The sequence below is a fragment of the Haliotis cracherodii genome, unplaced genomic scaffold (genome assembly GCF_022045235.1).
Source record: "Haliotis cracherodii isolate W230 unplaced genomic scaffold, xgHalCrac1.p SCAF_6, whole genome shotgun sequence".
Classification (NCBI taxonomy): domain Eukaryota; kingdom Metazoa; phylum Mollusca; class Gastropoda; order Lepetellida; family Haliotidae; genus Haliotis; species Haliotis cracherodii.
In genome coordinates this window covers 31,396,520-31,411,281 of record NW_027266319.1, presented here as the reverse complement: position 1 = coordinate 31,411,281, position 14,762 = coordinate 31,396,520, and the positions used below count along the sequence as shown (strand labels likewise).

At 37.5% G+C, this 14,762-nt stretch overlaps 1 protein-coding gene across 1 annotated transcript; it reads right to left on the bottom strand.

The window, feature by feature from the left end:
• Window positions 1–5,401: 5,401 nt before the first annotated feature.
• Window positions 5,402–6,130, bottom strand: LOC139444819 (neurogenic differentiation factor 2-like). Its single transcript, XM_071225785.1, has one exon. The coding sequence runs from the start codon at window positions 6,128–6,130 to the stop codon at window positions 5,402–5,404; it is 729 nt and encodes a 242-aa protein (XP_071081886.1).
• Between the last annotated feature and the right edge of the window lie 8,632 nt (window positions 6,131–14,762).

The window sequence follows — 14,762 nt, the reverse complement described above, 5'->3', positions numbered from 1 at the left end:
CGTCCCACTTCCACATTAAGCTGAATGAGCTATTCTCGCCACAGTGAGGAAATACTGGGAGTGTACGCTATGGAGACACAAAGACGTATAGGAACATTATAATGTAATAATTTCCTAATACGGGAAATTTCGTATTCAAGGGGTTAGTGATTATCGGTTAATGTAAGTGTTAAAGCACGTTTAATAGATCAGACACGACACACGAACAGTAATTACAAAAGATATTCATCTTGGAAATATGTCTAATCCGAGGTCCACATCACAAACGGGTGAAATGAATGCATCATTTGACCTCCACATTTGCTCATATTGTTTTCGTGTTGTTATTTGTACATGTGCAATGATCGTAAATGTTGTTCGTGCGCATATAACCACTGCACGTCCAAACCTGGTTCAAACATACTTTCCGAACAGTAGGGGCTCGTCACAATATATTTGGAAAACTCTTGAAAATGTGCATTCGACAGTATCACAAAAATAAATCAAAACCACCTTAATAATGACCATCTAAATTTTATGTGAATTAAAACATTAAAACTGTCTATCATTAACCCATTATACTTGAAGGCCAATATCAAAAACCCCTAACAGTATGGTAGTAATCGCTATAAAGGCAAATAAAGGCCGGGGATGGGGGGATAGGGCAAAGAGTTTAATTTATTTATTTTTTTAAAAGTCCATTTCAGCTGGCCGAAGTGTGCGCAAAACGTTTCCCCAAGTTCCAAATACATATTTTAGATCCTTAGGGCATTACTTCTGTGACTGCATACTAGAAACTGATAATATTACTTACTTCAAGGATTCATCTGGGTACTTCCGATACGACCCAAATTTATATCAATATTTCTTGTGACACGAACTTCATTAACCTCGAAACTTAGTTGGACCGGTTTAAATATATCCCTTGTTTCATACTCACCTAATTGTTTTTAAGCATAGATAAATGGGACATTGACATATTGACATAACTTAGTACTTATTGCAGTGTTTCGGTAATATAACTGTTATCTGTGCGAACTCGTTGACATCAACAACTGTATATCAATGTTAGTCAACAGTTAGTGAGAGCTTACACTTTACGCCTATTCAACAATTTTGAAGCTATTCTCGTATATTGCAGTATTAATGAATAATAGAACATACTTTTCCTTTCAGAAATATCATAGAATCGTGATAAAGAAAAACTATTACTCCGAGGGAACAAGGTGTTTGGTCAACCTGCTCAGGTCAACTGAAATCTGCTTCGTTATGTCACATGGTAGGAGCGTCTTATATTATTTTTTCTCTTCAATTTGTTTTCGTCTCATAAGTACGAATACTGTATTATGACAAAGACTTTGACGTTTTGAAATAGCATGTCATAAAATGCACCTCTACGTGTGAGTCTCGTGCACTCTGCATATTTGTGTCTATTGGGCATGCCAGAATCCTATAATCATTGGTTAAAGCTCACCACAGTAATGTTTCCTGGTTTTGTCTGCAACAAACACACATTCAGATGACAGCTATGATAATGACAGAATACCGCTCAAAACGTGGCGCAAACCCGAACTGGGTATCAGTTGTCAGAAATAGTCAGTGGATGGCACAAGAAATTGGTGATGTTAAAGTTTTTATGTCAATATTTACTCAGAGATTGCAAAATAATTATGTATAAAAATAGACACCAAGGATCAATAACAGTTCTTCTTTAGAAACATATTGTAGCTTGAAGACCTTTCTCCAACCGGAATTATATTTACATTGCATCAAAAATATCTCACTACGTAGAAGTTTGTCAAAGTTTAGAACAGGTTACAGTGATCTCAAAATTAAAAAATGTAGACGTTCTAAAGTAAACAAATCCGGTTGGTGCTTTTTGTAAACAATGTAGTGAATATCTTAAAGATAATTTTTAATTTATACGGCCATTGTGTTTAACTGTCCAAAATATTGATAAAGTTAAACCATGTCCAGTGTCCCTAAAAAGTTAGCAAGGTGCGTATGAAGACAGCATGCACCGAATGTAAACATGAACCGCATAACTTCCTAAAGACATACCATAACATTCCTGCAAGCTATCTACAGAGACTACTGAATTATTTGGGAACACAAACCTTTTTGGCAAATCAAATTTGTATCACTACACGATTAGTTTTAGTTTTAGTTTTAGTTTTAGTTCCCCTTTCGTGACAAAAAATAAGGGGGCACGAGTTGCTCCCATGGTCACGTCAAAAGCCTATGATTGTGGATTCGAATCCCGGTTACCCCCGATTATATTTCAAGGTTTGTCAGCCCCATGCCCGTGCTCGTTTTTTTCACCGAAGTGGTAAACGTCGGAGACCTGCATCACTTAGGGCTTTCCTCCCACATTAAGCTGACACGCTGTGATATAACTGGATTACTGTTAAAAGCGGCGTTAAACCCAACACACTCCCTCACTCATGCCAAACCCCATATCAACACGTGATCCCGTACCAGCTCGAGGGCCGAAAGCCAGAGAGGGTTGATGCGGGGGTAGAGGGTTGATATGGAGTATGATATGAAAACTGCCATATAATACCCTTTTTATCATTAACATAAAAAGGTCGAACTGAAAAATGTATCCATTCGTAAAACATCCATCAAGTCCATGTATGCCCTGACCAAATTGTTTCTGAATAGCTTGTCCCTGCCGGTTTCACGTACCATGTTCTTGTCATTCAATTTGTTCAAAAAAACACCCAGGTCCCTGTTTCTTTAAAAATGTCCTCTGTTTTGTCCAAGATAGCATCTAGCTCCACAATTCTAGTTAATACAATCCATTTTCACCTTCCTTGGAAACATGGTCACCGGAAAGCTAGGCGAGCAGACGACACATTAAGGGAGGTAACTCCAATTTCTTACCACCTCGACTGACATCTGTCGCATTCAAAATGCAATGACAAATGTATCAGCCCGGCACGAATGTAATACGGGTCTGGTAACTACACCCCATGTTATATGACCGTTTGTTTGTTGGCTCTATCGCACATGCAAAATGCCTCATATCATTGATAAGTATTTGATAAAAAGCGATAAAATTGGTTAAACGTCAAATATACGCAGACGACGAAATTGAGTTACTCCCCCAAAATATGTTTTGTGATGATTCAAGATTGAAGCTGTTATTAGCGTAATGTGTCACTTAACAATTCAAAATAGCCTTTGAGATGACTCTCGACTGAAACGGTTTAATGTTGCGAAAACGGTTTTAGTTGATGAACCAATAAGGTTCTCTGGAGTGTATGCATACTTGGGCATTGATCCTTGCGGGTGGTGATATTTACCCAGGGTACAATATATATATTAATTCAAATTTGTATAGTATCAATCTCATTAAAATCAGACCTTAGTTCTCGCTACCGCTCAACAAAGATCTGAAGATATCCCATTAGGTCACGTCAGAACGACCTTTGATCCGACCAATCAGTGCGTCGCTTATCAGATTATGAAAGTGACAGTCGGAATGTGATTTCTAATCATGCAATCTCGAAAACTTTAATATGGGGTATTCCGAACGATAATTACGGGTTTAACGACTAAATCCTTACAATCTAGACCATCTATTAGCCATTCGGGAATGTTTTTTTTGTTCAGGTTTCAAATTTGTAATCGAGAATTTGTTAAAATATGTTTCGAAGCGTAGTCGCCAATTTGAAATTTGTGCCGTAAAGCACGAGAAAGCTGCCTTCTGATTAGTCATTCCATTGGTCGGTCAAAGTTCGCGCAAGGTCGGTCTGACGTGACCCGTAATGGGATGTCCTCAGATCTTTGTTTAGCGGTAGCGAGAACTAAGATCAGATTTTAATGAGATTGGTATAGTATTAATATAAAACGTCAACGCCAGAGCATAACCAGTATTGATTATCAACTGATTCCATTGAGTGTAAAATATATGTGAAAATTATATGAATGGATCACTGAAAATCAGTGATGACACCAGGGTAAGCATGTTCCATCCTACCGTTAGCATCCGCCACTCAACTTTGGCATAGCCAGCATAACCTGATAATAAGATAATAAGCTGACTGGTCGTTTTGAAAAAGGGGGTGGTGCGGTTGGCCTAGGTAGTGTACCATATTTTACCGACACCAATATGTGAATATTACTTTTTATATCACGACGTGGCAGCTTATGGGATGTACACCCCAAGTGAAGCATTACAGTGTTGCATTCTCAGATCTTGTCATAATTCTCACTTAAAAAGGTTAAGTTGAGGTCACATAAGAAAACAACACCTTCCCTGTACTGAGCATCTTTAACGACGTAAATATGGCTCTAATGCTTTTGTAAAGCTTTTGTTTACATAATTCCCAGTCCCGTAAACAATGGTCTTAATGGTCACTGATACATTGCCATGTCAATGATGCAACTGGGCCCTGATTATGAAGAATGAAAACAAAACGGACTGTTTTTTATTAATGTTTTTATTCTGTTATATTGGTAAATGATCAAATATATACATATAACATATGATTGTCCATCGCCTGGAACGTACATGTATACAAGATCTGTAGTGTCTTCCGTGAGTGAATGTTGTTTTGCGCCTCTGTCAGCAGTCTTCCAGCCATTTCGCAGAGGCTACACCAACAATGGGGGTCACACATCGTACCCATGGGGTAATCGAACATGGGACTTCGGCATGACGATCCAGTGCTTTAACCGCTAGACCAACCGACGGCCCTACTCTGTCTGGAAGTTGGGGTAGCACCTAATTCGAAAGTTGGCAGTGTCTTAAGTAAAGCATCAGCACCTGTAAGACGAGAGAGAATACACTTAATCATTGCTTCCTTTCCAAACACATCGTGTTGACGCTAGAAGGTTCACCAAAACTAATAAATCGTTTTACATTTATCAACCATTAAACCAGTTAACAGCCTTTAATCACTATCGTCAGCCCAATAGGTAGCCTATTATTGTTGTAAGGAGAATATATATTACTCTTATTTTAACGGGATTAACTAGCTTCGGTTACATTACAAGACGACTAACCACTAGTGAACCTCTATATGTAATGGGAAATGCATACGCTTTATAACTAAACCTTAAGGAATTGCACTGGGTACAAGTCCAGTGTTTAATTTACATCTAGATATTAGAAGAAGCTATATATACTCCATAAATATATCCTAAATACTGGATATAATTCAACATAGCGCAATGTAGACTCACCTCTTTATCGAAGGTAAATTAAATCTTGTAAACGCTTACGTGCCCGAAAGCACAAACCGAGCTCATTACTAAAAACAATACCCATATAACAAGTCTGTGATACACATTCAAAGCAGTTTCACCCATTAAAAAAACTTACAAAGTTAACAAGCAGTTAACCTTGATGTTAAATCCATAATAGAATAGTGATTTCATTTTGCTGAACTGAATTATACTAATACTCACCGCTTTACCGAATGTGCTGGTTAACGGGTTCCCCTATGATCGTAGGTGGGAGGGGGTGGAGTCCCGGGGGGTAGAACTGCGGGGGATACATGGGTAGATACTGTAGAGGATGTTGTGAGAACGCCGGATGTTGCTGCAGTGATGAGGGCGTCGTGTGGCTGCTGTAGTTGAAGTGGGGGCTTGAACCAAACTGGTGATGCCCATAGAACGGGTACCTGTAGTCGGGCGTTGTGTGGGTCAGGGCCTCCTGTTGCTGGGGGAAGGAAATGTCCTTCTCAGGTGTGTAGATCTCCCCGCCATCCCCCTGTCTGTTGACGTCGTTCATACATGGAAGTCGAGGGTCGAATCCCGGCTGTGGTGGCATTGATTCACGGATGATCGAATCCTGTTTTAAAAGGTCTCCCAAGCTTCGGATGTAACTGGCAGCCAGCCGGAGGGTTCTGATTTTGGAGGTTCTACGGTTTCCAACCTTGAACTGATCCGGAAGACATTCTCTGAGTCTGTCCAGAGCACTGTTGAGATTGAGCATGCGCTGTCGTTCTTGGAAGTTCGCTGTCACTCGTTTCTTCTCGGCATCGTCCGGACACATGTCCTTTCGTTTCCGGCCTCGTCTCTTGGGTAAATCTTCCAACGCGGAAGAATCAGACAAATACCCTGTGTCCTGCTCTTCATCTAATGTGTCGAACGATGTAGAACCCAGATTTTCAATATGAAGTCTTGCCTTTTCTTCCATTTTGTCCAAACCGTTTCCATATACTCTGCTACTTTCATGGATCTCAAGATGATCACTCCCGCTTTCTGTTTTAAATGAAGTTGAATTCATTTTCGATACAGATAAAGAGGTCAAGCTTGTTTAAAGTTCAATCTTCTGAATGTCAATTTTATTTCATTCCAGGTCAATTATAGTGTGCTAGAGCGACCCGACTGACCAATCAGTGACCATCTGAGGGTGTCGGGGGACGGTGTATATTAACAGTGAGGTGCTAACTACGGCAGCATGTCCTGATGGTGGCAGTGATGGAGTTTGGTTACAGGGGGAGTCAGTTTATCGTAGTTATTGGGGCAATATCTCGGACAGTTGCAACATTATACAGCGGACATTTAGAGACTTAATAAAACGATGTAGAATACTACATATAATTAACTACTATAAAAAATATTTTTGGTATGTAATTTTAGTGTATGGCAGCATTGGACTTCCAAAATTATTTGTCATCCCTGTAATATTGTCATAATATAATGATAAAAAGGTGACAAGTTTTGAATTTCAAAATATTAAATACTAAATAGATCAAAACATTAGTCGTGCATGATGTTATTTTCAAAATCGAAGCATATGGGATTATGTTTAAACCTTGAAAAAACATTGCCATGATGACGGCCTTGCTGGGGCATTTATGACGCTATCAAGGTCATTGAGAACAACGCCGAACTGGTCCTTTGATCATAGGTAAACATTACGCAACTAAGTAAACTGTCGTAAGCGATTTTTCAATTTAATTGATATTCATTTTATTGACGGGATAGTTTTTCACATATGTTGTTAATCGACAAATAATTATTACATTGCAAGGAAAAAATACTCTTCCGCGGCAAATACAAACATCTGTATTTCTAGAGACTATATTTCATCTTCAAGTAAAATGTCTGAAGTTGGAAATATGATGAATGTGAAAGAGTAATGATGGTTTAGTCCATGCTATATACATATGCTACCAGGCTTTCTGAAACTGCCCCGCTTCGCCTTCATCGTTTACATGTGGTTTGTTTGTTTAACGCCCCACTCAGCAACATTCCCGTTATATGACGGCAGTCTGGAAATAATCGAGTCTGAACCGGACAAACCAGTGATTGATATCATGAGCATCCATCTACGCAGTTGGGATACGATGACATGCGTCAGCCAAGTCATTCAGCATGACCATCCGATCCCGTAATTCGCCTATTGCTACAAGGTTTGTTATAATTGGTAGCGATAGCATTTAATGTCTCAAGGCTTTCGGATAGGAATTGTCAGTTAATTTGTATCAATGAAGGAAAAACAGAGAGTATTATTTTAGATATGTAATATGATATCTTGGAGCTGTATAACGCAGCATGTATTTACTGAATTCTATGTCAAAATGTGTCAGCTTTGTACTTTCTGGGTAAAATGGACAAGATGTCATCGTAATTGATAAAAAGTGTAATAACTGCCTCATACATAATAATTAGATGACAGATAAAACATACATAGATATTGATATCTGTAAACTGTGTTAAATATAAAACGTCAAGAGAATAACCAGTCTCGACTGTAGGCAGATTCCATTGGGCGTAAACGGCAAATTAGTGATGAAAAATGTATGATTGGATCACTGTAAATCAGTGATGACAGTTCGTGTCCACCACCTATAGCACCATTTCCATGTTAACATTAGTATGATCACAGATATCATAACCGTAATTTATGTTGTAGTAACTGAGTATTTGTTAGATATACTTTAAAGATGTGTATGTAAGACACGTATTTTAGGACTTTAGGTATTTGAGGACTAGACCAATTACCTCCCACAACATAACGCCGGTAGTCCTGGCATCAGCGCATGAGGCTATAGTTAGCACCTCGGTAATAATAGTCATTAACGCCCATCCGTCGCCACTGACATAAACATTATAAACAGTGTGTGTGTGTGTGTGTGTGTGTGTGTGTGTGTGTGTGTGTGCAGTGTTTGTAGGCGGAAGCAATATCCACATTGAAGACATGTGAAGACAAATTCAAATTTCAACGGACAAATACTTTACGCAATCCGTTAAAATGAATAGTTTAAAAGTAATTATAAGAGATTTGATTTACGATGTTTTAGTTAATTTGTTTACTTTTTCCGATCAACATTTCACTTTTACACATGCATAATTTAAATTGTGTTTCTTGTGCTTAAATTTTATATGGATGGATGGATGGATAGATAGATAGAACCTAATTAATTGACGATTGAATGATTAAGACCAGGATATTATAGCTTTATAGTTAAAGACTTGGTCGGTGTTTGTAGATGTCTCTTTAAATCCCAGTTATTTACAGTAAAAATATTAACTACACATACATTCGAAAACGGGTATGTTTTATGAAAAAGCCACGTGCTGTCTGTATCCAGATGGTCACGTGATCTCAGGTACGTGCGAGTCCCCGGGGAAGCCCCTACCAGCTGGGTGTGTCACCGTGTCAGGGGGACGCACTGCAACAATCTATGGTGAAATACCGTCTTGAGAAATAACAAGGCGACATATTCAAGAATGATAGTGAAGACACCAGGTGTTCGCGAAACTGGACCTTCCCTATCTGTATGACACACGCGTGACATTACTACAGTAAACTAATTATATTTACTATAAATGTCTAAGTTCTCGTCACGATATGGCTGAAATATTGTCGATGTGACGTTAAATTTTAACCCACACACTACGACAGTAAACTGTGATGAATTGAAAAGATTATTAATTTCAACCATAAAGTTGACCAATTCTTGGAGGTATGCACCTTGTATTAGTGTTTAGTTGGCATGGAAACCTATTTTACCAGCATATGTTCTTTAAGGGTGCAGGGTTTGGGGTGTACTCTAGATATCTCCTTACGAGAATAGAAATAATTCAGGGTTTATTCTGTGGAATTAAACGGTCTCTTGAAACACAACTGACTGCATTACTATATATTACAATAGAGACTGTACTGGTGCAATATCAGTGAAAGCTTACATAGATATACAAGCATTCTCGCTATTCGGAAAACAAATATTCATTTCATGACTTAGTTGCAAATTATCAAATATATTTTACGTACATATGATGTATATAACAAAGACAATTCCAGGAAAATAGAACTATAACGGCGTAGTGCCGACCAAACAGGCGTGGTCAAGAGAAGAACAGAATCATCAATCTGGACAAAATGATAATTAATAAACAATTATCGATCAGGTAAATCTTACACGGTCTGATAATGAGCACAGTAGTATGGTTCTTGCTGTCAAGCTACCTAAACACACTCATGCTGTCATTGCAGAAAATGCATGTTCCCGTCCATAGAATGTCCCAGGAATGTCCATAACATGTCCTTATTGTGTCTTGTTCAATAAACCCACAGTGCAGAAATATATGAATGTATCATGATGGATAATAATGTCTATATGAGGGGAATATCTTCATTTACAATGTACTGGATAGTGTCAATCTGATAAATTTGGTATCACCGGTTAGAATAGATCTTCAGAAACCCATGCTTGCCGTAAAAGGCGGCTATGCTTGTGGTAAGAGGTGACTAACGTGATCGGGTGGTCAGGCTCGCTGACTTGGTTGATGCATGTCATCGTATCCCAATGATGATGTCAATCACTGGATTGTCTGGTCCAGATTCGATTATTTACAGACCGCCGTGGAATATTGCTGAGTGCGGCGTTAAACAACAAAAAACAAACAAACAAACAAACAAAATGGTATCACGATCTGATAAATATGCAAAGGTGAGTTGACTTATCAGGAACTACTTTGTTTAAGTTCTATAAATCGATACCTACCATTCTATATTATTCATGCTTCTATCAAAAATGTTTAGAGAAATGTTTGCCAAGGTGTGAGTGTTTATGAAAATAAACATTGTTGCAGATAATACATGGGGCGGTTCTAAAGCTCCTTTAGTGAATATAGATATGTAGTGAATGTAATAGGAAGAATAACATATAATTACACGATACATAAATTATTACTTACATCTCTTTCCGTATGGTTAACATTACATGATATTTACGATACTTGAACACAATCGGGTAATGTTCTTTACTTTTCCATATCATAACCGTCTCGTCATGGAAATCAATGACGTTCTCATTTCTGTACATGTTCAGTTGCTATATTACTGAATCAGTGCAGATTGTGTTTAACTCATTCTAACTTCAGTCTCGACGTGTCCATCACTGCTACATGTCTAATACTAAACTGAATTGATCGTTTTCTGTTGGTTACCCAGCTATGTCGGAATCTCTGGGAACACTACGGCCGATGCTGCTGCGAAGGCAGCACTCAACAAATCTGTGACGCCACTCCTTATAGCGATATCAAATCTGTAATAAGATGTTACATCCGATATTTGATGCAAAAGAAGTGGGACACCCAGGTAGGTATAAATAAATTACATGACATTAAACCAAATATCGGTTACACCTACTTGGGTTGTCAGTCCAGATTTGAAGAGGTCATTTTACGACGATGTCGTATTGGTCATTCTCATTACACAAATGAATATGTGTTGAAAGGTGAGGATCCTCCATTCTGCATCCCTTGTGATGAAAGAATCACGGTCAAGTATGTCCTGCTTGACTGTGTTGATTTTTCCATCACAAGGGATAACTATTTCAAGGTTACATCTATGAAGGATCTTTTTAATACTGTTGGTTGTCATTTAATTATTGGATTTTAAAGGAAATAGAGTTGTTTAATAAATTTTGTTAATTTGTTTTGTATGAAAATAAATGATATTTTAACATTAGTTGAATAAATTGAAATCTGTGAATGTTTGTGGCTGTATCCTCGAAGGGGGTTAAAGTAGTGCAAAATTATTGTCCCCCTGAGAGGGTATCGTAAGTCCAAAATATTCAAAGTATGTTATTCCTACTATAGTTTTAATCGTAGCATATGTGTTCTTTGGCTAAATTTCCCAATAATTGCCAACAGCTGAAGGGATGATGTAAATCCGGCTGGGGTCCATGCAGGAAGCTAAAGTACTGTAAGTCCCCAGGGACCCTAGTATGGTGATCTACCTTCAGTTGCTGGCGATCTATAGCCCGTTTTTATAATGTGATGTTCATTAATACTTAATGCTTATAAATGCTCCACAACTAGTTTTAAATCTATCTGTGATATTCTAGTTATCATACTGTCCTTCGATGACAGGTTTTTTATGAAGTCTAAATATATGTATATTTAATGTATAACTTCTCGTTACGATATGGCTGAAATATTGCCGATGTGACGTTAAATATTAACTCACTCACTCACTCACTCACTCACACTGATGACATATACTGCTGGGCAAATACAAAGTATACACCCATGGTTGATGGTGGCTTAAAGTGAAACAAAGAAGAATTGTTATTCGATGGTGATGTACTAGTATTTGATGCGGGTATCATAGGCGATATTACTTGCATCATATCCATGAGTATCCAACAGGTGACGCACGCGTGACGTCTCAAGGAACATAGGTTCGCAATATTCAAGTGCACGTCATAACATTTTTTCTCTTAAAGATTATGACGTCACGTAACTATATATTACTACTTCATGTCCGTTATTCAGTTATGGACTGATGAGACTCGTACGTGGTACGAGTTGAAAGCGCTAGCCTATTAAAACTGTGTTCAATCTTACTCCACTTATTTAATTAATTCTATATTGTGCCTGAGAGTTAGAACCTTACTTTACTTATTTAATTATTACTATATATTTCGTCATTACAATGAAACTGCACTTATCTTAGCGTTGATGTGTTTCCACCACAACGCTCTAACGGTCTAGTTTACATACATTCAAGGTAACTCTGTTACATAGGTGTTTATGAATTCGTGTGAGTGAGTGAATAGCGTTTCAGTTATATCCCGACATGTCATCTTGATGTGGGAGGAAAGCCCGAAGTGATGCAGGTCTCAGACGTTTACCACTTCGGTGACACCCACCAGCACGGGTATGGTGCTGACAAACCTAGAAACATAACTGCCGTGCCCAAATGGACTATGAATTCGAAGTAGCACCGAAACGACGTTTGGAAATGACAAAAATCGGAATTATTAAAAATACCATTTATGTCTTCAAAAAAAGTATTATGATAAATCAATTGTATATATTTACGAATAATCTATTTGTTTTTGTTTTTTTCATTACAGCATATTTGTTACCAACTAAAAAATGCTCATCGCCACATATGTATTTGCTAGTGACATGACTTAGTTTATACAGTCAGTCCTGCACAGTTGGTAACTGCATTTTACATCGATGTGTTAATCACAGCCGGGGATATGAGGTGTCAGTTGTAAGTTTCCGTTTGTTACGTGTAATGGTCATGCGGATGCGTGCGGGACACGTGTGGGCCATGTGTCGGTAAAATAGCGACAATATCCCCAAATATATTTTGTATTATTAAGGTAGTACTGCCTGTAGATGTTCCGTTTCATGTAGAACCCAGAAGTCGATTAATGTACCATTTTTAATATGTCAGAATATTATGTCTACTCACACTGGTCGGTAAAAATATTTGTATTACCTATCTTAAACCCCCGGGGACTCGGAGTAGAATAGGCCTCCAGTTACTTATATTTCCCGTAAGAGGTCACCAAATGGATTGGGTGGTCCGATGGTTTGGTTGATTATATGTCATCGTACCCCTTGGCTTGATACAATGATCATAATATCCACGAGTGTTTCTGATGAATACTCGATTATTTATTGCTTACGCATATTGCCTACGACGGCATTAAACAAAAACGTAATTACACAGAACGAATAACGAATAAAAGAACGAATAAAACTTTACGGGAATGAATTAATTTTGAAAATATTTGACAATTCATTTTCCTCCGATTTGACAGAAATAATTTTATCATTTTATTATTTCCGACAATTCAGGAACAGTAGTAACTTGTACTACCCTATCAATGTCCAGTTAATCTTGCTTAAACACTGAACCGTGTATGACGTCGAACACACAAAATTGATTGTCCCATATAAAGCCGACAGTTTACTGCCTGTGTGGTGGCCCAATAACTGGGGAAGCCTCCAATATAACGTGGATATTGACGTGATGAAGACATGAGGCCGCATTTAGCACCTCGCTGTCAATGAGCATTAAGTCTCGCTCATTGCCATCAATATAATTTACTCCCAGTGAGTTTGTGCAAGGGGTCATTGGTCGGAATAAGTCTCACACTGTGTGTATGGTAGAGGATATGGTCTATTTAGTCTGAATCAAGGTACCATTTGTGAAGAAGCGTAGCTTTATTTGATTTAGTGCCTATAGCGATATCGTCTGAGCCCCAAGTCGTATAATTTCTCCGGTGTTTAGCCGTCGCAAATTAATGGATTCATTTTAATAATTTAACAAAGTGTATTTATAACGCGCCAAATTCCATCGAATTTATGCTCATAGTTTTACATTATAGAGATGTAAATTACATAATTTACAATATGTGCAACCTATTGCATTAATTTCCTATTAGATTTTAGGATGTGAACAAACTTAGGTGTGTTTTTGTTACCAGACAAACTAGTGATACATATGAGCTGCGTCATCGCCGCAATTAACCAATCACCAAGGCTGGTCCGTTTAGTCATCCTGGATGACAGGCATAGGTTGCTGGAGACATAGTCTACATGAAATCACCAAAGGGTTGTGCAATGTGTACTGTGTATGATAAACTCATATTTCAACATTTTATTGAACGTTCTGCGTGTCTCACAGGCCTTTGTTCCGATATTGTATATTTCCAAATGGTTGTTTTATGAATCATATTACGTGAGATAAAGGAAACTATTCTTCTCGGTTAGTTATTATGTGTTTGATTTTCCATTGAAAATTTCAATTAAATTAGCAGTCGTTTTTATTTAAAATAACTGTACTACGGCTTAGCACTTAAAGAATACTTCTACATGGTTTTATTTTTTAAAATGTGTTTTTATTTAAAACTTTTTAAATGGGTATCTTAGACATTTTTACAAAAATCAATAAATTTGTTTTTTCTTCGGCACACATTACAACATTTCAAACAGTAGGGGCCATGTGTTTGCAAACCACTGTCTTTATTGAACCAATCTTTTTTTATACAAATTTACCCAGCTATAGATTATTTTATCACAAATTGTTACAGGAATGAGTGATTGCTAAATAGACATAATCAAATTTAAGAACAGTTCTTTCAATTTTCAATTACATAAAAAACAGTCTCGGTATACTTTATTTGCCCCTCAGTTTAGTATGTGGCATATAAATAATAAATCAGTATTTAATTATTTTTTATTTAAATATCCGGATGTACAATTAAGCCTTTTATTAAGACAAGCGGTTGTAATTATCGTCAGTTAAATATACAAATTTACGTAACAGGCGACTGAAGTAAGTGCGTAAGATTAAGGTCTGAACAAACGAAAAATAAAGCGACAAAGCCAGGCAAATAATCATTAAAAAATGTCTGCTAAAAGAAGAGTCCATTATACGGTTCTGACTATAGCAAAAGCATGTGTTTATAAGTCAAAGTAGGGAATAAAGAAAATTATCAAAACACCTTAGAAAAGTGTTAAAAATGAAAAAAATGCATAATTTCCCATGTACCCATCAATTCCTT

Coding starts and splice junctions, on each gene's coding strand:
- LOC139444819 (XM_071225785.1), bottom strand. CDS start 6,130: ATGGAAGAAAAGGCAAGACTTCATATTGAAAATCTGGGTTCTACATCG.